General features: G+C 45.6%; 1 protein-coding gene across 2 annotated transcripts in view; it reads left to right on the top strand.

Moving 5' to 3' along the window:
• The first annotated feature begins 9,335 nt into the window (after nt 1-9,335).
• ACBD6 (acyl-CoA binding domain containing 6) overlaps nt 9,336-26,714 on the top strand; it is a 91,400-nt gene continuing 74,021 nt past the window's right edge. The window contains exons 1-3 of one of the 2 annotated variants that reach the window (XM_062602382.1): nt 9,336-9,582; nt 15,874-15,938; nt 16,432-16,528. In XM_062602382.1, coding sequence (XP_062458366.1) covers nt 9,388-9,582; nt 15,874-15,938; nt 16,432-16,528 — 357 coding nt within the window. In that variant the 5' untranslated portion in view covers nt 9,336-9,387. The remainder of the gene's footprint in view (nt 9,583-15,873; nt 15,939-16,431; nt 16,529-26,714) is intronic. The other variant, XM_062602381.1, reaches the window with a different exon arrangement.

Genomic DNA, 26,714 nt, shown 5'->3' on the forward strand with positions numbered 1-26,714 from the left:
CACAGACAGCCATTCCCACACCCTTCTTCCCACCTCCTCTTCAGGCAGCTGACTTTTAAGGTGCTTGGATAGGTAGAGGCTCAGTTTGTCATGGAAAGGAATGCTTTAGCAGAACAACCCTCTACGAGCAAAGCAGGATGTGCTAAGCCTGGACCACTAGGTGGGTCAACATCAGAGAAAGCCGAGAAGATTAATGCATCTCCTACCCCTTGAAACCAGAAATAATGCCTGAGCTCAGGCAAGCCCGGGACCTTGGCACAGCAAAGCTGCTCTCTGCCACCAGCCAGAGCTGCTCTGCAGAGGCAGCAAGAGCATCGTGTGGGGAAATGGCTGCTCTCTGCATCTTCCACTGCCCTGCCCAGGCAGTGATTCCTGCTCCCAAGGGAGGACCAGGGGCTTCACTGCCACCAGTTGGAAAGGAAGGCAGGGAATAAATAAATACAGAAGCAAAAGCAGGTCAGGGGCAAGCTTGATGTGAATGAGGAGGGGATTTAGTAAATTACAATAAGACACACTGCCCTGCCAGTCAGGATCAATAAAGCAGCAGCCCTGGGCTTTGGACACCCTCGGCATCTGCTGGCCAGCCTCGAACCCTCCCATTATCTGCTTCATCAATACCAGTCTTGAGAAACACAATCAATATATTAGATTTCCCAGAGACAGCAGAGCAAAATGCACAAATCCTCCGGCAGCCTGAGCTAGAGCTATTGATTTTTCACACATTCCCCCTCCCCACCCAGTACTGGCAGAAGATGAGGGTGTGATTATGAGCATCAGGATCGGGGGGGGGGGTTCTCAGTCCCCAGGGCAGAGGCAGTGAGTGCACAGGGTCAGACCAGGTGTAGCACAGCCCAATCTACTGGGAATTGTCAGGGCACCTGTACATCCAGGCAAGATGCCTGGAGCAGTGGTTTCCAGGCAGTAATAATGCACTGGATGGGCCTGATTCCAGCAGCAGGGATGTTGGTACTGATCTGGCCCCTTCCAAGGGCTGTCGCAGCAGCCACAACCTCCTGCAGCTCTTCCAAGTGGGGTAAGATGATGCTTTCATCCCTATTTTGGCAGGAGCCAGGATTAGGCCTGCCAGGAGGGAACATGCCTTGCTCCACCTTGGCTGCACATGGGTCACTTTACCCTGTGGCTGAATCTGATCCATCAGGACTTGAGGCTGTCACAGAGCTGGATTTAGGACTCAAAATCCCCAATAGCCAGCCCCAGAGATGGGGCAGCCTTGTCCACATTCACCAGCTCATGGGCATGTTGGTCTGTGGGCAGTAACCATGCCCCACTGAACTTATGTATCACCTCACCTACACTCTTTGGGGCAGGATTTGGCCCATACATTGCTCAGTGTCAGAGTGCCTGATGTTGAAAATCCCAAGGTCAGGCAACAATTTACCCCATTTGCAAGAGATGCAGAAACATGGAGCAAAAAGCTAAAGCAGCAGCAGCTTCCCTTTGCTGGGAGCCTCCCCCACAGGGGTAGGAGGGCTTTCTCCACTCATCACCCAGTGCCCCTGAGCAGGCTGACCTTTCCCAGGCTAACCCACAACCAATGTATGCACGGCTGTGTGCAGACAACAGCTCCTCGCTGCTTGCACACGTCCCCTCCACTTTGCTTGAGATTGCAGGGGTGTTCTTCCTGGAAACCCAGCCAGGGAATACAGAAAAACTCATCTGCCCAGTTTAAGCCAAGATGCCTCTGCCAGTTTGCTTTCAGCCACGCTCTGGTACTGCGAGGGGTGCAGTGTCCCCCAGCACTGTAGAGGGATGAGTCCTGGGGAGAGTTCTGGTGGTGGCTCGGACGGGACTCGCTGTGCTGTCTTACAACCAGGAGCATATGGGGGGTTTCACGCCCTTCACTGGCATGTAAGTGATTGCTCCTGGATTGTTTCCAATGCATATACATGTGTCTGGTTTAATTTATGCATGCTTACTTTGTGTGAGAAGACAGCAGCTGACCAGTGGTTAGAAAACTGAACACCCTGAAAAGGTCTAAAATTAGAGAAGAAACAAGAGCTGCTTCCTCCGAGCCCCAGAGCTGCCTGGGCTGTTTCCAGGAGAGCCCTGAGAAGAGCCTCTGACCCCCCTGCTCTGGCCCCAGGACTGCCTCACTCTTGAGGGGCGTGCAGTTTCCATCCTCTCAGAACCTCTACATGTCTGTAGCATCACCCCACCATGCCCTGGATCAGGATGGACTCTTATCCCTTTGGGATGTTTTCCAGTGGATGGGCTGGTAAAGTGCCAGGTGTTCTTGGGACTGTCCCAAGGGTCCTGTTTACCCCGACCTTGCTTTCCTCAAACACATTCTTACCTCCCCATCACCATTGTGACTGCTGCCGCCTGTCCAGGGGGATATACCAGGCAAAGGGAGGGAGGGAATTGGGGCAGCACCCTGCCAGACAGTGGGAAGAGATGAGATCTGGGAGAGAAAACAAGTGTCCCTGGAGTTCCTGCTACCAGCTCGCACAGCTAATGCCACCACCATGCTGAAGTTGTGGCAGGTCACAGACTTAAACACAATGTATGAGCACATCTTGGTGTATCAATGGTACAAGCACCAAGCTGCCACATGAACAGCAAAGTGGTGGGGTGGCACTGGGAGTGGAACCGTGCCCTCTGCATGGCTGACCAGGTCCCTCCCTCCTGCTACCCAGGTGGGAGCTCACAGCAAGCTGCTCTTTCCCTCCCTCTGCTCCAGAGCCAGATAGATTTGGGGCTGTGGGGTAGGGCTGGAGGAATCACCCTTTTCTGTGCCACCCCCACAGTCGATGGGCTGCAGGTGGACAATTGCTGGGGTTGTGCCTTGGTGCTGATACGAAGATGCTTTATGTTTGGCAAGTGGTCCCCACTGGGAAGAGTAGACCATAACTGTGTGTGACATGATGCATTGGCATAACCACATGCTGGAGGACACGTCACTGTGACTCTCTGCACTAAACCTGTCCCCCTTTTCCAGGATGTCAACAAAAAACTAAGTGCAGGTGAGACTGAAGTGTGTGGTGATAGCTATGGCAGAAATCTCCAAAGCTAGCTGACTTTCTGGGAATTTTTGGGAATCCTACCATAGCTTTGTGTTTTCTTTAACAACCTCTGAACCTTATCAAAGTGCACAGAATGCCACGGGCTTCCTATTTGCAAGGGCCACATTAGGAAAACACCAGCTGCTCCTGCCAAACCTGGTTTGACCCTGCCTGACTTGAGCCCTGCATCACGAGCATCCTTAGCGTGGCCAACACCTGCTGATGCCCCAGTGTGCTGCAGGGGACAGACCTTGTTCGCAGCAAGTCCATTTGGTGATCTTCTGGGACATCACTAGGTTAGGCTGTTTCTCCACAGGGGGTCTTGCTTGGCTTGGAAGGAATCACGGGCCTCCAGGTCACTCCCTCACACATCAGGGCTGTGAAGTGTCTCTAGGTGCTGTAACACACAGCTCCAGGTCCTGAAGCCTCAGGACTGATATCAGGTGGGAAAGAATCACTTAAAGCAAGTAGGAGCATGTCCTGAAGGTGCTTGTGCCACCAGGGCAGAGAGCAAGAGGCCACGCAGCAGCTGTGTTCCCAGGCTGGGGAGTGGCTGAGCTGGGTTTGTGCTGGCTGTTCCCAGCCGGCTTCTCGGAAAACAGCACTCTGGTCTCTGACAGCAGCCATGAACTGGTCATAGCCTGGCTTTGTCCTTGCCATAGAAATTAGCCTCCAGTGCTGCAAACCACACGTATGCAGCAGAGACACCCAGCATTTCTCAGTGCCTTTGTTCAATGCCAGCAGATTCAGCAAGGTTCCCCTCTACAGCCCAAGATACTTGTCTGCCACAGTTCCTCTCTGGCTCCAGATGTTGTTGCAATTTTATACGTGTGGCAGGAATTAGACTAAAACCCTTCCCTTGCTAACAGCAGGCAGGGACAGAGGCTCCGACTCCCAGGCTCAGACCCAGAGGGGCGATGTGGAGGGAATGCCGGGTGTTCCTTTCTTCCAAACCCCCCTCAGCTTGCCTGGTCAGGACACACTGATCTGCAACCTGAGCCCTGCCCATTCTATTTTATGGCCAAAACAAGCCATAAATTTCCTTACACAGAGCTGGAAGGTGCAATTGCTTTTCTGCGACAGTTTTTTCCTTGCATGACTTGTAGCATCACGTGAGGGAAATCTGTAAGTAAAAGTCAGACTGGAGCCATTTATAATGGCAGTGCCATGATTGTTACTGCTGACAGCTGCAATTACAGGCACTCCCTTCGATTGCTCCTTACTGGGGAAGAGCGGAGTCAGCAGCAGAGCAGGGAAAGGATCAGAAGCAGCTTTTCCAGAGCTGCATCCCCTCTTCAGTGGACCTTGTCACCCATGGACAGTGCTCGGGGAGGGCTTCAGGGAGGAATGGAAGATGAGGGGTAACCCCCAGTAAGATGGGTTTGGGAAGGGATGCAGGATGCTCCCCAGTACGGAGAGCTCATTGAACTCATCAGCTGGTGCTCACCTCTGTGAGACAGGGGATTGCCCCAGGGCTATGCTGGGACAGACAGCAGGTCTAAGCGCTCACCGAGGTGAAATGCTGCTGGTGGCCCCAGATAACCCCAAGCTGGGCTGCAGGTGAAGGCAGCATCACTACCAGGCACTTGTTTCCAACACCACAATCTAGATCTCCTCCCTGTGAGATGTTTGGTGCATGCCAGGCCCGTGGGCACTGGGGTGCCATTAGGCAGAGCAGCCAGAGAGCTGAGGAGGAATTTGGGAGCTGGGTACCAGAGGGATGCAGAGGACCTTGCCTGCGGGAGATGGAAAGCAAAATGAGGGACAACTGTGGCCTTGCAGTAACAGGGCTGTGACAAATGGAGCCATTACTCACTGTCTGCTGCCATGCAGAGATGTGAGATAAGGGGGAGCTGGCAAGTGGAGGCGTGTGTGGAGGTGATGGCCCTGCAGTAGCCAAACCTCAGCCCAGCTTTCCTACTGAACACGTTGGCTCTATCTTCTCTACACAGCTACAGAGGAACTGAAACATCCAAAACTGAGCTAAATTTCATAATTATTGGGGGGGGGGGTGGTAAGAAGTGACTTTTTATTTTGCTATTTTAAAGGAATAACACCTAAGGTTTTGTTTCAAATGTAAGGGCTCTGCTGTGGTTTTTGGATGGGAAATGATGGATAGAGCAGGAGGCTGAGTAAAATGAAACAAAAATAAAGCTTTTTGTTTGTTTCATACCAAGCAAAACACTCCAGGTCAAACAAAATGAAATTTCTCCTTGTTTTTCATTTAAATTTAGAAAAGAAAATACCATATAAAATTTAATCTGACTGCCCCAAACCAAAAAGACTTAGTGGTGAATTATCTCTGTCCATGGAAGGAGCCACCATTTGCACAGCTCTGGCTGCAACCTTTGAACTGCTGGCCAGCTGCTGTGTTGCAACCATGCTGTTGCTAATGTCAGTCCAGCAAGGCTTCAGGAGTGCTTGGGGAGCAGTACTTGACACCTGGAAGAGGAGTTTTCCCCTCAGTGTTTAAGCGGTTTAATGACATGCTGGGGAGAGGGGAGATTTATGCACTTCCATGCGGGGTTATGCATTCCTTTTCCAACACAGCTACTGATTTGTATTCACCACAGCACAAGAATTTATGGAAGAAGGGAATCGATGTTTTGTTGATATCTAAAAAACCTGTATGATGGATGTGCTAATTACTTGCTTTTCACCCAGACCCCCTTTATTACACACAAACAAATGGCCCTGGTGCTATAATGAATGCAGGTAAAATATGCAACAGAGCTGAACTCCATGGAGGTGATGTGTGCAGGGGAGACCTTGCTTACGCCAGGGTAGAGACCTCAGCCCTTTGTTTATCTTCTTCCCTGGCCAGCACTGAATTTTGTTTTCCTGTGGCCTATGACTCCATTTCCATTTAGCAGAAATCACTTCCCTTGTCAGGCACAGGAGGACACAGCTCTCGCAGCCATGCTGTGGGCTTCTGGCTGCTATGGCATCGGTGGGCTCCGCAAAATACCTAGGGTGTGCATTTGCTCTGCCTTACTAACAGGGAACACATGCACAGGGTGAAAAATGAGCAGGGCTCTTTCATGTCTCTGCTAAAGAAGTGAGCATGCAGAGTAGAGGGGCAGCAGTTGGTTGTCTCCCCTCCTCCCTCTCCCACTGCAGCGTTGAAGGCAAGCCAGGTGTCATGACATGTATCGTGTGTCATGTAAAAAGTCCATTTCCAGATGGAAATCACAGCTCAAGACAGACACACGCCACCCTGTCGCATAGGGGTGGCACAATGGGGGGCATGATGGGGAGGAAGCTTCTCTTATGGGATGTGGCCTCAGGTGCAAATCTCCCAAGAAGCAGCAATGAGGGAGAAGAAGGGGCCACCCCTTGTGTTGGGACAAGGACACATACAATGGGTGTCCTGGAAGAACTCTGGAGGGAACATTTATTGACCAGAGGCAGAGTTCTGCCTTTAGCAGAGGTGATGTATGCCAGGTTGAGGCACGCTGGGGGCTGTGCCAGGGGAGGGGAGGGTGCCCAAGCTCTCCCTATCCCCATGCCCCTCAGCCTCAGGAGGGCACAAGCATCCCCAGCCTGCAGCCTGCTCCTCTTCCATAGACAGGTGTCTCCTACAGTAAAATGCATGGCTACAAACAATCGCGCTCTTAATTGTCTCTTTCTCCTCTTGTCGTGGAAAAAAAAAAATAAAAAAAAATAGAAGTAATCATAGCTTAGTTCATAGGGATCCCTTCAGATGCTCCTTTCAGGCTGGCCAGAGTTTGCTGTGTGAAGTGGCCTCTGCCCTCTGCAAAAGGACAATGACAAGTCTCCAGGCTGACTGGCAGGGTGGATGACAATTATACAGGGATATTTTTTGCTGCTTGGCACTGCTGGTCACAGCCTGTTATTGTGTCTCTGCAATTCCAGCACAAGCCCTGGGGCTGACCCACATGCACAGCTCACGTAAGGGCCCTGCATTATTTTCTCTACCGCTCAGTGCCCATAATGCTTCTGGGTTTGTGCACTCTGCAGACAGGGACTGAGAGATGGGACATTTGCCTCAGCTCATAGTGGGATGACTGGGGCTCTCACTGCTCCGTGTACTTCACGTTTGCAGCGGGTGGTTGGTACATCCAGCACAAGGGCATTGGCACTGGTGTGCCCCAAGCCCTGGTCCTGCCTTCTCCAAGGCGACTGGTGACCAGCAACTAAATAAACATCATCCTGCAGAGCAGGCACAGCGTGGCTGAACCCAACATCCACATCCTCACTGTTTCCATGACAGACTTCAAAAATCTCCATGGGTGTCTTGCATCAAACCTGCTCCCACTCATGCCAAAGAGAGGAGGTGGAAGGAAGGATCAGGCCCTCAGTGCAGTTGCTCTTTAAAAAAAAGGCAAGGAAAAAGTGAAAGAGATCCAGTAGGAGCTGTAAGTGCTCTAGCAAAGGAACCCAGCAAGGTAGGGAGGCCTCTCTCACCATGGAGATGAGCCAGAGAGCATGCGGAGGCTGTGAGCTTCACTTAATTTGCTGCAAGTACTTTTTCCAAGCTATTCAAAGGGGGTTTCACCCTGCCAGCCTACCCGGCTGTCTGTCCCTAGCTGAATGCCGGCAGGCTCAGACCAGGCGATGCTTCTCCACAGCGAGCAGGACTATCCAGGGTGAACCAGCCAGCTGGATGGAGCTGAATGGCTTCTGGTGGAGAGCGGCAGGGAGGACAAGTTCACTGTAAATATTGCAGTCTGTTTATGAGGCTGGTAGGTAATCACACACTGGAGAGGAGCTACTATTATTTTGTATTTATTAGCAGCAGAGCCAAGCTGTTTCTGCCTTTCTCCCCTTCCTGGTTCAGCCCATTCTCAGGACACCTTAGGCCCCTCAGAAGGTAGCCCTGGGCAGAGCTGGCACTTGCAGGCATACTCCTGGCATCGAGACAGCTGAGCCCATCTTGCTCTGGAACCGAGCGGAGACTGGAGCCCCACTGCCCTCTCACATGGTCTGGGATGCAGGGGTCTCTGTGCTCCCTGCAGGGCTATGGTGTAGCTGTGCTCCCATGGTTGGAACCTCACCTCTTTCTTGCATGAACAGCCCAGGAATGAGGACATTGCCATGGCTTGCTAGCCTGGCGGGAGAGTGGTGGTGGCCCCACAAGGCCACGTCCAGGTGCTTCAGTGATGTTTCAGCTTGCTGTTCTGGCTGTGTCGGGGTTTTTTGCTCCCTAAGTAAAACCTCCCACACCCAGTGAGGCTGTGAAGGAAGTAAGAGGAAAAAAATGCCACCTTATTTCTGGCTCTGACGGCAGGTCTTTTTTCCACAGCTCCTGCATTCTCCCTTGCAAGACCCAGGATAGAAAGATGGCGGCTGCGTGAATGAGTCTGGGACATGGCCAGGAGACCACAAAGAGCTACGCGGATGGACCTTGTCGTGTACAAGATGTGTCTTCATCCTCATCCTCGTGGCTAGGGGAAGGAGAGTGAACCCAACACCCTGTGCTTTAGGGTGAGACAGGACCTCTAAAGTCACAGTGTAGAACCCCAGTGCACTGCTTGCCGCTCTTCACCTCAGTGTGCACCCCTTAATATGGGGTCACGCTGTGGGGCAGCCCCCCACAAGACACAGCTGGCTGAGGGAGCAGCCGTCCCGGCCGAGGCGGCTGGTGGCCGGAGGAGGAGTGGGCCGGGACGCTGCCGGGGTGGCCCAGGTTTCCCCGGGGGACTCAGGGCTGCCATTTGCTGAGGCCGGGGGGTGGAGGAGGGAGATGGATTTGACAGCTGTGCCAGGGAGGGGGAAACTTTCCACACCAAGTAGATACCGGGCTAAATATAACCCGCCTTTGGGCTGGCGCTTGGTCTGGACTCTCGGGGCGGCACTCTGCACCCACCTCCCAGGAGGATGCTGGCTGCCATCCGGCACCCGCCTAACACCCCGGGCCGCCAGCTAGAGCCGGGAACTACCCTGCGCCGGGACCGAAGCGGAGCTGCGGCGGTGGCCTGCGAGTGCCCTCCAGCGGCAGCGGGAACGCGGCAGGTCCCCCCGGCCCTGCCGCCGGGGGAGCGCGGGCCCCGCCACAGGACCCCGAGGGACGCAGGTCCCAGCCAAGCGCGGGTGGAGTTTGGGGGCTCGGAGCGCTCGGGGTGGGGGCCTCATGTTATAAGGCTTATACAAGATTGAGGGTACGGGCAGCCTCGTCCTCAGGTGTTTCTGTTTAATTGCCATCATCAGCTCCGCGGGCGAGGGCTTATAAAGCCTGGCTTAGCGGACATGTCTCCTGCTCGACCACACGCGGCTCTCGGGCCCACGGCATCCCCGGAACCCTCGGGCGCGATGCGCGTTTCCCGTGGGCCGTACGGCCGCTCGTACCGAGGCGTGAGGGGGACCGGCGAGGCAGGCGGACCTGGGCGGGCGGCGGGCCGCCATGGCGTCGCCCCCGCTGGCGGCGGCGGCGGCCGGGAGCGGCGTTGAGGCGAGCTCGGGATCCGAGGAAACAGGGACGGTGCCACCCGACCGCGACTTGGCTGCGCTCTTCGAGCAGGCGGCCGAGCGGCTGCCGGCGCTGCTGCCCACCGCCAGCAAAGAGCAGCTGCTTTACCTGTACGCCCGCTTCAAGCAGGTGAGGCGGGAGCGGGGCAGCCCAGCCCAGCCCACCGCCTGAGGTCGGGCACCTCGCGGGCAGTGCGTGGCGGCGGGCGGGGCTTGGGGCCTGGGCGAAGGAGCAGGACGGGGACCGGCCCGGTGCTCGGGTACCCGAGGGCCTGGGGCTCTCCCGGGGCCACCGGCCCAGGGCCTACGTGGCTGCTGAGCAAAATGTGGCGATGGCAAGGGGAAAAAAGTTGTGCTGGGGGTGTGGGAACTAGGACTACGGGGAGCTTCCTGTCCAGCACCGAGTTTGGTGCCGCTGGGTTTGCCTGTGGTGAAGGCAGGTGAAGTCTGGTGGGACAGGGCCCTGCTAAATTCATCACGCTAGTTGTTCTTCAGCTCTCTCCCTTGCTCGGCGTGGTCAGCCCTAACGCTGCATTGCTTCCTGTGAGGACATCAGCTTGGCTCTACTGGACTGCGTGGTAGACTGAAGTTGGGTGTTGGTGTGGAGGATTGGCTTTTGTTGTTGGCTGTGATAGGTCACCGGTGGGTTGATGGCTTGTCTGTGTCCACTGAGTCTTTGTGGAGTAGCTGCCTCGCCTGTGTTTGCCAGGCTCTCTCTGTGTGTTGGGTGATGAAGCAACTGACACAGGTTAGAGAATGGTGATCAAATGGTTTATAGTGAGTGGCTAGCGCTGGTGCTTACCTCCCCTCTAGAGGCATTGGGGATCTGCTGTAATGACCCAGGTCTAAGCATTAAATCTTTAGGGTTATGATGTAACCTCATGAAGGAAGTGCCTGTGCAGATCTGTCTGTGGAGGGCTTTAGAGTGGCCTGGGAAACTAAACTGCTTGGCTATAGTTCTAGTGTTCCTTTTCCCATTCAATCCCTCTGAATGGAGCGAGCTGTAGGATGCACCCTGTGGGAATACAGTGTAACTTTTTTCTGCTCCTGTGGGAGAAGTTACATAAAACGAACAAAAAAGCACCAAATAAGATACAAAGGACATTTGTAATCACCTAACCTGGAGGAATTTTTACATGTGGAAGACTAAAGAGTAAAAGTGAAAATAAAACTCGTGTTGCAAGAGGTGCTGCCTTGACTTGAAAACTGAATCCCACCTATTTGGATTAATAGTCAGAGTTTGGTGTGTGTATTTTCCCTGTGATTCTCCTCCCATATGGAGTACGTTTGTCCTACTACTGCTACTTGTAAGTGCTTTAATTTTTTAATGCAGTATTTAGTTACCCTCTAAGCTGGTGGCTTCTAGGCTGTGGTTTGTGGACCATTAATTGTAGACTGGTCATGATGTTTTCAGAGCTTGAACATATTTGCAGGTTTCTCTTTCCCTTTTAAGAAAAAGGAGAGCAGAAAAAAATACTAGAAGAACTTTTAAGAATAACAAGATCATGCCTAGGATGAGATGAAAAGAAAGTGGTTTTAATTTCTGTAATTTTTGTCCACATTCTCAGAAGATTTGTTACAAACAACCTCTTATTTTTCACTCTGTTGCAAATGCTTAATAACTGTCCTGGGTGGAAATGGGAAGGCATTGCTTGCCCATCAGCTCTGTGATTCTCAACAGACTCTAGAGGGTTTCCTGGTGTTAGCAATGTAAGACCAATAATGTGTTTAATGTTAAAAATTACTTAAATTGGAACCTATTTCACAACAGTTTTGGTACAAGTCAGAAAAAAGCTGATAATTAATACTGTCAGCACAGATCTCCAGTTGCCTTCAGCTGAGTAGAACAGTGCGCTTCTGTCCTGCTCTGTCCCTCTTGTCCCTGGTCAAGCAGGATGCAACAGCAAGTGCCTTTGTGCTCCCTGATTTCAGGCTGTGCTTGGCTCCTGATTTTCCATGCCTTTGTCTGCCCAGTGAGATCCAGAAAGGTGCCATCCCTGTTACAGAGTACCTAGAAGGGTAGTGCTGGCAGTGGAGATGGGAAAAGTTTGCTAGCACAGCTACTAAAGGATTGTGCTCTGCAACTTTGAGTTTTGCGGCGTTTTGTGCTTTAAATCAAAATGAGGGTGCTTAATGCAAGTTTCCTCTATTTAATTATAGCAGCCCATATCAGTATGCATAATGGGCTGCTAATATATTACTCGGGTGGACAGTAGCATTACTAGTGCACAAAAGGTGCTGACTCAGATCTGTCCACTGTCCTTGATTTGGCACCCTTGTCTTTCCTTCATTTAGTGCTTTATGTCTCTAAGGGCTTTGATTTAAGATACAGCACCATCATAAAAGAGGTGACAGTAACAACTGAGCTCTCTGTTAAAATACTGTATGTTATTTATTTCAAACTGTTTGTGTATATAGGCATTTTCCTGGAATTTTATTACCTTTTATTGGAGGCCATTTCAGGATTTTATTACTTTTCTCTCTGATTTTGTTTATGTGTCAGAGACTTGAAAATAAGGGAATTGCTTAGTTGTCATCTCCAGTGAGGTTTTCAGAAGATGTTGCTGAGTTTACGACTCTGCCCCAGAACAGGAAGAACAGACTAGTCGGTAGAGCTCTGCACTAGGGCTGATTTTCTTTCTGTCCCCCTACTTTCTCTATGCCTTTGGGTAAATCACTTGTCTGTGCCTTGAGTCTGTAGTGGTGAAGTGAAGATAGCACTTGCTTGGTGTGTTGAGGACTCAAATAAACTAAGGTTCAGGAACTGTAGTCATTCAGAGAGGGGAGAGAATCCAGAACTTGCTGGAAATGATCAGACTGACGAAACTGCCCTGCTGGCATGAGGATGTACCAGTGCATATGTAAATGCTGAGAGGTGCAGGCAAGCTGGAAACTCAGTGATGCTGACAAGTGGCACTTACACTGTCTGAGTGTAGTGTCTCAAGAATGTAGTCCCATTTTTGCATGATGTCTGAACGTGGGAGTTTCTCCCTGCAGCTTCCCCTTGCTTGGAACAGTGATGGAGTTGACTCAGTTGTTACGTCTCTGGGACATAAAGCCCCTTGGTTGTCAGGGCTGGGACCCCTTGCCTTCTGTGGTTGATGTTTGCTTGTTCTTCCTTATGCCCCACTTTTAATCAGTTGAGTACAGGGCTTTCCCACAGGTTGGGGCAGGTTAAAGGGGCAGAGCTTTGGGCAGGGTCAGGACTTCCTGTCTTGCCAAAGAAATTGAGCTTACTTGGGCTGTGTAGTTAGAGTGCTTAGTCCTGCTGTTCATGGATGTGAGTTCACCTTATAAGATATATAATCGGGTAAGAATATTTGGCTGGTTCTCTGTGCTGTATAAATGTGTTAGTTGAAAAATTAGCAAAGAGCCATTTTCCCAGCACCACCAGGGGTGGGGGGAGGAGATCAGTTTTGAAGTAATGTGTAAGGATTTGTGTAAGGAGTCTCAAGGTTTCTCACAGTCTGGACCAGCAGCTGAAGTTGTATGGTATGCAGTCCTAATGCACCTCTGAGCATGTGTCTATCCAGGCACTCTTCTGAATGTTGTGACCTTCAAGTGAAGGCTTTGTCTGAGGTTTCTAAGTTTCCATTTTGGTCACAAATGGAGATGTCTGCAGACATTTCCCATTTGGACCTGCCTGGGTCATCTTTGTACAATTCATGAGTATAATATGACTCTGCATGCAGAAGCAATACTAGGAAAATATTTAATGTGTTCTGGCTGTCATCTTTTTTTAATGCATCTGATGAGCTATAAATGAGGAGAGTTAAGCATCAAGTAACCAGTCAGTCCCCTAGAGACCATCAGTAATTATTTGTGGACACTGAATGAGAAACTGTTGACTTGAAATACTAATATGGGCTCTTGTCTTTCTGCTGGTTATGCAGAAAAACAGATTATGAGGACCTCCAGGGAAGTAACAGGAGGACAGAGTCTTTCACAGAATTTCACTACCGGTATTTGTCATTATTGGCATATTTAGCTAAAACTCCCCTTTCTCAGCTGTTGGACTCGGGTCCCCTCTAATGCTAGATTACTGGTTGGTTTCTGATGCATTATGGAGTCTTGCAGCAAAAAGGAGGGAAGCCAAAACCTTTACTTTCTTCCTTCCAACAAAACCACCGCACGCCTTTTTATTATATCTTAAAATAGCAAACAGGGCACAAGTGCGTACTTTTCCCCTCTTGATGGATGAAGTTTAACTGCTGTTCCTTGATTTGTATTACTATCTATGTTACTAACAGTCTTCCCTGGTGCTAGAACAGCCTTTGAATGCCAAATTTAAAGAGAAGAAACTGCTGTCGTATTTTGATGATGGCAGGTGAAAATTAATGTTAAACCAGGTTTAATTTTTCTTATCCAAGTTGGCCAATTTTTTGCAGGTTGGATATTGAACTAAAAAACTGCCAAGCTGGCATTTTGCACACAGATAATGAATTTATATTTTATTTGTAGGCTTGTTTTGCTTTTTAAAACAAGTGGTCCAATCCTCTTCTGAGCATGGGAGAAAACATTTATGCTTCATGAATTGTGGTTGATTTATAGGACTTAACTGTTACTAGCTCTTTCTCCTATTTCTCCACAAAATGCGATACGTTGTATTAAAGGCCAGCTAAGCTGGTCTAATTGGAATGAATTGCTCACTGGGAGACAGTCAGATGTACAGAAAATTAATTTCAGTTACAGTCACTCATATCCTCTAACATTTTAAATGAAAACATAGTGTGACTAATAAATATCTCTCAGCATGGGCATGCTCTCTTTAAAGCCTGATTAATGATTCTACCCTCAACATAAAATCCCCACCTTGTTAAGGTGAAGAATTGTTAGTTGATTTAAGCACTTCACCTGCCTGAACACTTGTGTGTATTTCATAAAACATTTGATGAATGCAGTTAGTTTTGCTTGGTTAACAAAATGTTCAACCAGGAGCCTTTGCCCACTTCCAGAACATTTCTGTGTTCCCCCCGGTGTCTGTTTGAATATTAGCCCATCTATTCTGGGCTTTCTTTGCACTGGGCTGTGCCCTGTGTTTTGGGGACTGGCTATGATGACTGCTTCCTAGGGGCTGTTGTACTTGGAGCTGTGGTTCTGCTCTGGCATCTACGGTCTCTCATCTGTCACCCCTGTGGGATATATAGCACTTTAATTTAAAACCAACCAAACAAAAAACACCAGAAAAACCCAACCAAACACCCACAGCAAAACAAAATAATAAAAAAGCTCAAACAAACCATGTTTTGTGTAAATTAATTTCCTATCATAACGGTATTTTAATTTCAGTTAGATTCATTTTACACCTGTGTGCAAGGGGTTTTATTTTTTGTGAGAAAGGGACTCTAGTAACAGCCAGATCTGGTGGGTCCTGACCCATATATTCCCTGGCTCTTCCAGGGAGGGACAGAGGCATGTTCACTTTTACATTCTCCTGAGCAGACTTCAAAAAAAGTATCTGTTGCCCAAATCTCAGCCTTCTAATCACCGTTGTTATGGAGGCATTTGTCAGTGCTGGCCTCGTTGCAGGAGCATGGTTGTGCCTTTGGAGCCCTGGGCAGGTGTAGCTTCTGTCAGTCTCCTTTGTGGGCGAGCTTACAGAGGAGATACGGCAGCTAGAGGAAGGGCTTTATATTTGTTCCGTCAATACATTAGCCCATAGAAAACTGCCTGAATCTCACTGGTACCAAGCCCATTTTACATTGGATGCAAGATTATTCCACCACCCACCCACCCCCTCCCCACATACATCTGTCTGCCAGTTCTGGCTTGTTCCTTTGCTTCCTTGTGTTTCTTATTTCTCCCCCCACATCTTAATTTCTGTCTTGCTTCTGACAGACTGATTCATCTCAGGCACTTGAGCCTTGACTCGTCTCTCATGCAGTGCTTCCTGTGCAGCCAGGTGCCTCAGAGCAAATCCAGAAGCTGCTTGGCTTTCCTGTGCTCTGAGATTGTCCCCTTGCCTTCCAGAGGACTTTGAAAATAATTAAGCAAAGACTGTTTACTTGAGCTTTGTGTGGAAGTGGATGAATTTCGGCCTTAATGAAGAATCATCTCTGTAGAAACTCTAATCAATAGAATTTTCTTTTATATTGGTGGAGGATGAAACATTTGGCTTAGTAATAAACATAACATTAAGTGAGAAACCACTTGCTGTTTATCCCTGTTGGGTAATGCATGCAAAAGAAATGAACTGCATAACAAAATTGCTTTCCTTGCATCACAAAAAGAAAACACAGGAATGCAAAGGTGCTAATAACTGAGAGCTAAAATGAGTGTAAGATGGGGTTGAGTTGTGCCAGTTCTTTCCCTCAAAAACCTTTCTTCTGAATTTACCCTGGAATATCAGAACTCAGTCTTCCCTTATGCAAATCGCCTTCCCTTTGCTTTGTTCTAACAGAAGGAAATTTCTTTTCCTTAGGTGAAATTTGGAACCTGTAACACTCCTAAGCCAAGCTTCTTTGATTTTGAGGGAAAGCAGAAATGGTAAGAGGAAATAATTGTAATTCCTAGCAATTTCTGACTCTACTTTTTGTTGTGTCCTGTTTCATCTGTTGACAGACTATGGACCTAGAGGATGTCAACTTGGAGTCTGTTTAATAGGGAAATGCTTGCTGCTGTGCCTGATGCAGACGTGAAATCCAGACTCCTGAGTTCACCTTGCTCATCCAGGATTAACCTGCTTACAACAAAAATTTTATGAAAATAGCTACAGCTCTACAAACAGCTTTATCTTATGAGCACAACCTATGCTCCAGCCCTGGACCAGGATCTCTTGAAAGATCCTTTCACAATGGTGTGCTGTAACTGACAGTGGCCATTCATGGCTTTGGAGAAAAGCTGGCCCTTTCAAACTGAATGAAAGATGGCTTTGCACTCTCTGGAAGTATTTAGATGAGTCTGTTCGCTGTGTTCCACTGTATAAAAATACATTATGTTGTCTCCGAGTGGCTTGCTGATGTTTTGCTCTCTGTCTTAGGGAGGCTTGGAAAGCCCTGGGAGATACCAGCCCTCATCAAGCTATGCAGGAGTATGTTGCTACAGTGAAAAAACTGGACCCCAGCTGGAATCCACAGGTAGGAAACACAAATACTGTTCTGAGAATAAACCAGTATTTGTCTTTGTAAAGCTGACAGTGGTCCAGCTTCACAAAGATTTTAATTGCTGCATGGCAAGCTTCATTTTGAACAGATTAAAGTCTAAATTAATTTTTTAAACTCTTCTTTTGTTATGACCAAAACATGAGGAACCATATAATTCATTCACAATTATCTTCATTACAGCAAGCGCATGCACAGGGTTGGTTTTGCTATAGTGATCTAATTAATTTTGCTTTTATTGGTTCATGCTGTATTTAGCATGTAAAGGTACTTTTTATCCTTTTCTCATCTTTCTTTTCAGCTACTATTTAAATGTTGATCAATACCAAGTAATCTCCATGAAAGTGACATGAACTGAATGATCAGTTCTAAAAATGTTTCCTTTTTGTTTCAGTGCAGCAAATTACCAAATCTGATTATGATTAGGTACTTCGACATAACAAGTGTATTTGTAAGTCCTATATAGGTGTTATAGGGAGACTCTACTGTCATGTTAATTAATCTTTCATCTACCAGGTTTGTTACTTGATTGAATATTTAAAGATATCCCCCTGCTTATAGACTGAATTTTATACAATTTTTAAAGAGGATTGCTCTTTAGAGGAAGTATTGCCTTTGAGTGGAGGTATCTTACTAATAGCAAAATGCTGAAGGCATGGTAATTTCTTTTCATGGGAGGAAATTGATTCTTTTTTGATCCTGTGCTTTGGAAGCAAAATCTTGTGTGAGCACAAGCCAATGAATCAAGAATTTGATTCTTAGTTGTCTTCTGATGCTGTTCCAGAGACTTTAGAGTAATTGTTTTTTCTTTACTAGTTCTTATTTCATGGTGTTAATGCTGGTTTTGCAGCAAAAGAAGTACTGTAACTCAGAGGTAACCCTTTTTTCTCCCCTTGGGGAAAACAGTTTTATACGCTGTGCAGGGCAGTTAGCAAAGCAGGCTGTATGCTGTGTAAATTCTTGTCCAATCTAAAATTCTCATACAGAAAAAAATTTTAAAAGAATCCAAGAAAGTGTCTAGCAGTGTAAAGGGAAACACAGAAACATTCATTAAACAGTGGGGGGAAAAAAAAACAAGCAACCCACCACCAAAACACCAACAATTTCCTGAATGTTTATAGGAAAAGCTGCTGTTCATAGGACTTCTCATGCATGGCAACAAGGGTAGCTTTAGGTACTCCCTTCACTTTCTTGCCTCAGAGAAATACTGCCACAGGTGTGACCTTTAGGTTACAAAGTTGTCAGCTAAGAAAGGGAGATAACCTGTTAGTTTAAAAAAACAACAACCATATAACAAACAATGCTTTGCCATGCTGCTCCTCCCCTCTTCCCTGATGGTGAGGATTGAATGCTTATGTTTCTTCCCGTTGTTGTCTTTGCATAACCTTGTCCGCAGGACTCGGCAGAAACTAGACTCTGCTGGGTAGTGTTGCACCAGTGTGTTTCCTCATTCCTGTGTTGCTCTATCCTCTCTTTTTGCATAGTTGGTGTAAGAAGTGTGGGCTTGCAGGAGAGCAGTGCTGGAGCTTGAAAAGAAGTTTCTGTGAAGAGGGCAGAGCTGAGTTTGAGTGGTTTAAAGAAATATGATTTTTTTTTAATTTCTTTTTTCAGATGCTTTGTTACAGTGTTTCAATAGATGTGCTTCTTGCACGTGTAGCTATGCATGTATTTCCTGGCTTTTTGAAGCCAGTTATTTTTTTTCTTCTGTGTGGTCTCAGTGCACAGAGCTGTAATGCTGGGGAAAATATGTAGAGTGTTACCTGACTTACTGTCCCTGCGCTGCTGCACATGTGCCATGTTTCTTGTCCTCTTCTTCCTGTGCCCCTCAGTCTGTGACTGAGCTAGAAACCTGTGAAGAGATCTGAGTGCCTGCCGTTGAAGGAATGTGCTCGAGTTCAGAAAGACCTAGCAGATAAAGTTACATTAGCAGAGAATGTAATTTAGAAATTAGCATTAAAATGTATATTTAAGTCGCCTGTCTTTGCTACTACACTGCCCTTTTAAATCCACTTTGATATGACCAAAATGTTATCAGAAGTCCTCTCTACTCTGTACTCCACCGCACCTCCCCCATCCACTTTCTGGAGCCACGAGAGGGAGCTCTGTTCTTTAAAATGATGGAGATGCATGTGTCAGGGGATGGAGATAAAATAGCTATTTTAGTATTCAAATTTCAAATTAGATTTATAGAAAAGATCTGTGGGTACATTATAAGGTGCTTCATCACTGTCATTGTGTCACCTTTACATACTCATCTGCTGGGTTCCATTGAGTTTTCTTACGTTCAGTAGATCATGAATGAAATATTCCTAGTATTTGTTTAAAAACAATATAGTGTTTGGTACAAATTTGAGAAGTTCAGCTTTTAGAGCATTATGAATCTTAAATAGTAATTACAGCATAAGGGTGTTGAATTCCTCATTGTGCAGCTGCATGAATTTTGCTATTGTAAAGTTTTCTCAATATTATCTACATATTTTCTCTTCAACAGTTCATCTCATCCCTTAAAGTTGTTCCTGTGTTGTTCTCTTAAATCCTCCTCATTCTCCTGTTTCATGTATTTGAAAAAGGTTTGTAATGTCTTGATCCTTTAGTACCAAATATGCAAAAATTAAAACTTGGAAGCACCTTATCTTTTTCATAGGTTCATTTTTTTTCCCAGCAAGTATGCTGCTGTTCCACAGCTTTCAGGCTGTCAGTATTTTTCTTAATAAATAGAATGGAACTAAATGCAGTATTTCTTATGCAGTCCAAATAGATCTACTTCCTCATTCTTTTTTCTTGATTCTTCATTGATTCATTCTTTCATATTGACCTTGCAGTTTCTGTATTAGTACATTTCCAGCATCAGACTGTGACTGCTATAATTTAGTAATCTTTGCTTGGTTTGGATGGAAAAAAAAACAAAGTAAAAACATTCTGATGCAGTAGGAGCACCCTGAATTTGTGTTCAGAGGCAATGGAGCACCAGTAGCAACCAAAATCTGACCTACTGCTTCCTACTCCTGTATGGAGTCTAGAGTACCTACACTTTCTTAAGAGACAACTGAATGTGTAGAGGCCAAAGACACAGGTGTTCAATGCTCTGTAAAGCTGGTGTACCACTTTTGATAGTAGAGGCATGTATGTTGGCTCATCTCCATGGCTATTTCCAGTCTATTTTACTTCTCTACCCTTGCTGCTAGCAGGTTCTCTGATAGTCATGCCTAATCTTTTCTTTCAGGGCTTTGTCTGAAACCTGGACAGAAATTATCATACCACTTTTTTTTTTTTTAATGTCATTTGCTAGGAAATATTTAAAATAGCAGATAACCTAAGGGATACTGGGGTGAGGTCCATGGTCTTTACAATCATGAAGCTACAGGAATCTTTTTGCTCTACTTATTTTAAACCCAGCAGTCTATAATCGATAATCCTGGCCTTTGTGGATGCTTTGCAGTTAGGTCTTCCTGTGTTGGCTTGCTCTTACTGGGTTTTGTGTCATAGGTTGTTTTGTTCCTTTTCCCTAGTACAGGTGTTAGTAGGAGGTCAGGGCTATACTTTCCCAAGCTTGTCTCCAATCTCCTCTTGATGCAGTCTTCCTTTGTCATTTTCTACCTTTTAGCACATTCTTTTGTTTCTTGTTCTTTCTTGTGACTCATTCCTTTGAGTCTGAAGTTCCAGGCAATGGAAAGGTAATTGCTTGGACCAGCTCAGCTCTATTTGCATATTTCAGAGACATCACCTGTCCTTCAAGTCTGTTCACTCTTCCTCCAGAACAATTTATGAAGCAATTCTTTTGCTTTCTTTATTCTTAAACAAAAATATTTTATGCCATCAACACCTCCCACGTTCTTTGAGTTCTTTGGACAGGTATCTGTGTCCTCGCTGCTTCATTTCTTGTATGTTCTCTTTCTGCTTTACTGGCAGCAAATGACATGTTGCTTTAGGTGGCTTTTGCTGATGTGTGTGTAAGTTTGGCAGTGCTGTCTACCTGCTCTCCCTACCAGCCACCTACAGCTTACTGCCTACGTGTGCTTGTCCTTCTGACCCTTTCTCTCACACTGTGCCTCTGTAGTACCACTGTTGTGGTGCTATGCTGCAGTCTCAGCAGTGGGTTCAGTGATCTAGGGAGGTTCACCGTCACGGGCTGACTGTCTTGCATCTTTGTTCTCTAACTTTGTTCTCATGTACATGACTGTCTCTGTGGGCACTTCTAGTCCTTACAGTTTTTGAGACAGTCTTGGTGGCTGTATTTCTGTATTTCTATTTCCCCACATGTTCAATATCACAAATCCCCATTGGCTTTAAGCATTCAGTTTGGCCTGGGAGTTCGTATCTGCAGGGACTGACCACCCAGAGGCAGGACAGCACCTTTTTTGCTCAGCAGCATTGAACATATCTCTAACTGGGTTCATGTTGCAAGGGATGGGGCTGGAGGTGGGTACATGACACTGCAGTGAGGGGGTTAGGAGCTGTTATTGATTGTTTCTCGTAACAAGGCGGTTATATGGCACAGCTTAAACAATAAAAATAAAGAATAAAAAAGCATCCAGATTTGCTCATCAGTTTAGACTTCCATTTGCTGATTGCAGTTTTGGCATCTCTTGATTCTAAATACCTCCTTTTCCTATTTCTTATATTGCACACTTACCAGTTCCAGTCTCAACAGCTTGTCATGCTACTAACTTCAGTGCCATCCTTCCCCAAACACTTAGAGTCCTTCTTTGTATTTGCTTTCACTGCTGAAACTTGCAGGAGGATGTAATGATTTTCTATTCCTATATTAAAAAAAAAAAAAAAGTTGCCATTTTAACTTGTTTTACACAACTTCACCAGTAATGCACTTAGTAAGATCTCTGTTGTGTAATGAGAAAAGTTGCATGTTAGGAATCTGAAGAGTATAGACCAGTCTCTAAGACAAAGCAGGAAGAGAGCTTGAGTTCAAAGAAACTAGACATTCATTAGACATCTTTTTAAGCTAATAAAGGTTTGAAATTCCAGTGCTGATGTTTCTGGGGAGAAAGCTGCCAGGCTTATTTTTCTTTCTTTTTTTTTTTTTTTTTTTTTTTTTTTGTGTGTGTGTTATGATTTGGGGTGTGTTTTGGTTTTTAATGTGTGTTGGGAGTTTTTCTTCTTTTTTTTTTTGTTTGATTGTTTTTTGTTTTTTGGTTTGGGTTTTTTGTTGTTTTTTTGTTGTTGTTGTTGGCTGTTTTGTTTTTTTGTTTGTTTTTCTTTTCCAAATATTATTCTGTGCTTTGAGTAGAGGAGGGCTTGTTCCTTTGCACTCTGGACCAGTATTCAATGGGAGTAAAATACCTCTGTTGCTGTGTTGGTGTGGGAGCATAAAGTTGTGCTCTTTGGGGTAGTGGGAGAGGACACCTGGGGAAGAGACAGTCAGTCTCCTGAAAAAGAAAACAAATTTCAGAGAGAATAAAATAGTAAATGCTCTATTGCTGGAGGCTCAGAGCAGTCCAGTAAGCTGGAAAACCTGCAAGAATAAAGTAAATTGTTTTGTCTGGTGGCCAGTGGGTGTTTTTGCAGGAAGAACTGCAGGGGGCAATATTTGATAAGGTGGCTGTCTAGTTACCCTGTGCAAAGGACTGGGCTCCATTCCCCCTTCTTTCTGTTGAAACAGCCTTTTTCTCTCACCTTTCAAATGCGGCAAGCAAGTTGAAAATAAAATGTGGAAGAGGGAATTTTCAATTTGAGGATACACTGAAAACCAGGAGAAACAATTTCCAGACTTGCGGAGGATCTGAGTTTGAATGTGTGCTTTTTGTAGGTTGCACCAGGTGTTACTGAAATACTCTTAACAATTGATTTAAATTGATAAGTCTCTTCTATTGAAGTAGGGTCTCAAAGCCAACTTAAAATTTCTGTAGTAACTAAATATAAACTGTGTATCCAGTTAAAACAGGAATTCAGAAAACCAAACCTGATTTTTTTTTTAACTTTGGACTCATTGCTCAAATCTGGCCTGTTCATGTCTAGAGCAAGAAGCTGTGCTCTACAGTTTACAGGTTTTACGTTTAGCCAACTTCTAAGAATTACATTAGGGAATGGTAAATCATGCTGTAGTTTAAGGCTAAAATCTCCAAATTTTTTTTTGGTTAGTACTGCAGGTCCATGTTATTTCTTCTAGAAGTTAAAAAAATGCATTAGAAATAACGGTGGTCTGTAAACAAAATGAGTGCACCCATCATGTTTTCCTGTTTTGTCTATCCATCAAACGGATGTCTCCCTTGACAATCTGTCCGAGCAGCCACTGTTTGTGGTTGGGAAAGAGCAGCAGAGTGGTGTGGGCAGGATTACAAGGGGGATGGGAAGAGCAGAACAGTAAAGGACCCATTTAGGTCTCTGCCTGTCATGAGCAGCAGTGTATTCATATACCTGCTGTGCAGTTAGTTTGGGTAAATATCTCAGTTTATGGCTTGCTATACTGGGAAGTCAAAAACTTTGAAAATAATGACTTTATTTCTTTTGTAGTATAAAAGCAATTTAATTGCACTGTGTAAAGTGGAGACTAATAGAATTATTGCTTTGCCCAGTAAAGCTTGCCTTCCCGTGCGGTGCTAATGCAGCGTGCTGGGATGAGGAGCCTCCTGTGTTCTTGTGAGCAACACGGCAGTGCTGCCAGGGTCTTTGCTCTTCACTGCTCCCCTTTCTTTCTGGGTTTGTATAGATCCTTGTGTGTTACTTTGCCATAATGAATTTCATGTTTGTTTATTTTTACCTAAAGGTTAATAATTGTACATAAAGTTGTGACAAAATGCAGAAAACAAACTGCACTGTTTTATTTATATATATTTATATATATATACACACATAAGCTCCTATTTCAAAGGATGACCACATTGGAAAAAACAAATCACTAAGAAGTCAGCCTCTAATCAGGCTCTTCCCCTTTAAAACAAACCAAACAGCAAGCCTTGTTTTTTGGTAGTGTTTTTTTGTTTCTTTCTTTTTTATCCTTTTAACAAAAAAGGAAGCACTAGAAATTAAGGAAAAAAAAAACCAAAAACTTATCTATGTCAGGCTTCTAGCTCTGGGACATGTAAAACAGCAATGTCCTCTGGGTTTAGGCAAGTTGCAGAGTAGGGGTTTTGGTGAACCTCATTTGGGGTATGCAGTAGTTTGGAATATGTCTTAAGAGGGCTAGATCTTAATACACAGATGGATTCTTCTGCCCTGCTACTTTTTGCCAGTGTGAGGGACAGTGCCTAGCATGCAAATAGAATTAGTGGTAGGTGCAGCCCTCCTGTGGGAGGGAGTAATCTGTGCCGTGCATGGCTAACAAAAGCTCACAGTTTGTGTGCACCTTATTTATACATGCAAGACTACAGGCAGAGTGACCCACCTTGTTTTAGCCAAGCTGGGAAAACAGTGGTTTATTGGCTGCACAAGTTAGGCCATGAATGTTCTGCTTTTGGAGCATGCTTTCAGAACCAATTTCTCTTACTAGCAAGCGGATATTTTCTTGTTCCTGTTGTGTAAGACAGTAAGATACCACACTGCAAACATGAACTAAATTTCCCTGTACTTTTGCAATAAAGGCGGATGATGTTGCATCCTTTGCTGCTCTGTACCTTCTCATGAGGGAAGTGTGCTGATGCTTTGAGTACTTGATATAGGTTGTACTCATAAACAAAACTGTCCATAGGTTATTTTCTGTCCCTTTCTTTGCACATGTAACTGCTTATCAATTTTATTCCATACAAGATAGCTCAACCTTGGCAAACCAAGTAGGAAGTAGTGTGTTACCTACCTGCTTTGTTGTGTTGACTGTTATTCTCTGAGCAGCAAATCAAATTCATTTTCCTACTTATACTTGCTGGTTTTTAAAAGCATCACAGGCTCATGGGCAGTGCTAGTCCTTGCAGTACTGTGAGGGTAACAGTGACATCCCTTGACTATTGTTTAAGGGAGGAAGCAGATTAATAAAACAGTATGTGTAACTTCTGTTTATAATGATGACAGCGTAGATGGGAGCTGATGATTGTTTGCCAAGAACCCATGGCCTGAAGATGGAGGTGTTAGAGGATGCTTTGTTCAAACAAGTGACTCACGTGCCAGGCAGTGTGCTGCTGTGCTGGTGGAGTTGTTGTCTGTGGTAGTCTGGGATTTTGCCTGTGAACAGGCTTCATAATTTATAGGGCTTTTTCTCCTCTGTAGCTGCATTCTGTTGTAGAGCCCAAAACAAAATGCCGCATCCAGAGTGAGATCTCCAGTTTTTTGAAACCGTGTTTCTAGCAAGCTGTGCAGAAGTAAAAAAGTTAAAGTGAAAAAGTGTCTCATAGTAGAAATACAAACAGCTGGAATATGTGTCAGCCTCCCACCCCTTGGGAGTCTGTTGGATTATTCTCTTTGATTTTACATCTCTGAAGAAATTTATGGTCTCAGCTCCTTTTATTTATGGCATTGCAATCCTTGTTCAAGCGATTGATTGAAATACAACAGTGCCAAGCTGTAAGCCTGTATTTTAGAAAGGTTGAAGCTTAGAAAGCAGGCCAGCAGTGCAAACAATTGTGTATTGCAAACTGGACTGGAATCCTGGACAGAGGTTGCCCATGTTTCTCTTTCTAAATTTCTTTAAAGTAAAAAATTATCACGCTAAGGATATACCTCTTTTCTCTTGCTCATTTTAACCTGCCTGGTCTTGGTAAAGCATACTGTGTGTTAAATACGCAATCTTACTAGCTCTCCAGGGGTTAATTTTTTTGCTTGTACCAATGTTAGCCTCCATTTTTTCAAATGGGAGCCAGCAGTGCTGATGCACTACCTGTTAGTGTACTGTGAACAGCATAATACATTCTCTCACAGCTACTTGAATGTAGTAATTATTTTCTAGACTTTCAAACAAAAAATTGGGGGACTTGTTGGTTTTGGCTATCAAAGTAGGGCTTTTTGTTAAACATTTAAGCAAAGATGAAATATTCTTTCCTTTTGAATTTTTCGATTAATTAATTTTCATTATCCCACATTAATGCAAAAAAGTATCTTGTACTCTCTGGAATGTATTCTGAAAAAAGAATAATTGGACATATAGCTCTGCTTTGCTGATGCTGCTTGTGCTGCTGCAGCACAGTGATATGTGTGGCATCCCAGTGTCATGAATCCTTAAGATTAAGACACTGCATGCTAGCCAGATATATCAAAGGCAACTGGAAGAAAAAAAAAAAAGTAAAATTTTAATATATGTATCAAATTAATGGCATTCAATTATGACAGGAGGTAATAGAATGAGGCAAGGTACTTTAGTGTGTAACTTCCTGTGCAGCAGGGACCTCGTTCCTTTTTTTCCTTTCCCACTTAACAGATAAGTAACAGAGTTTGCTCTATGGCTCTAGTGCACAGGTAGCAATTCCACAGGACCTGGCTATTCTGTGATCCTTCAGCTGTGGGATTGGAGGCATGTGGGACAATTGAACTCTGGGATCTTAAAACTTTATTTGAGCAAGTGCTCTCCTAGCTGAGAAAGCATACCAGCGAAGGACCAAGGTAGTTGCTGCTGTGGCTGAGTGGACAGAAAATGGATAGGTGCTCATACTTCCAGGGACAGCCCAAGATCTTGGTTTAACTTGAGGTGGCAATTTATTGCCACCTTGAATTTGTTTGGAAGTCAGACCACAAGCTGAAATGGCTAAGATGTAACCAGGTATTGCCCCTTGCATTTTGGCCTTGAGGTGGCAGTTTCTGGCAAGATTAAGGAAGGGTTTGAAATGCCATGTGCAGTTTTCATTTGTTGCAGATTTTAGCAGCAATGCTGCTTCTCCCCAGCAACAGAAATGTGGGTAACGGAAGTATTGAAAAGTTTGTTTTTATGAAGCAATTGTGTGAGGCTGGAAGCAGAAAAGACCAGTGTTGTGGCATGAGAAGCGACTCCACCAGCAATCAAAGCTTTTGTGTTAAGTTAATTTCTGTACTGGAACTCCACTAGCTAAAACAAATTGGAAAATTGAGCTTTTGGTAGTGCTGAGCACCATTAAAAATTGGTGTCTGGGGAGGTTGCAGCATGGGCTGACAGAGGAGAGGTGTTGAACCAAAGCACAATGCTGCCATGGGCTATCAGGGGAGGTAAGCAGGCCGTTAGATGCAGTTAGGAGCTTGGGGCAGAGGCAGAAAGTGGAGCAGGCTGAGCCAGCCTGATGTAACAGGAAGTTTAGAAGGGGGGGAAAACCAA

Source organism: Pezoporus occidentalis, unplaced genomic scaffold, assembly GCF_034315485.1.
Source record: "Pezoporus occidentalis ecotype Australia unplaced genomic scaffold, CSIRO_AGI_Poc_V1 ctg76, whole genome shotgun sequence".
NCBI lineage: Eukaryota > Metazoa > Chordata > Aves > Psittaciformes > Psittacidae > Pezoporus > Pezoporus occidentalis.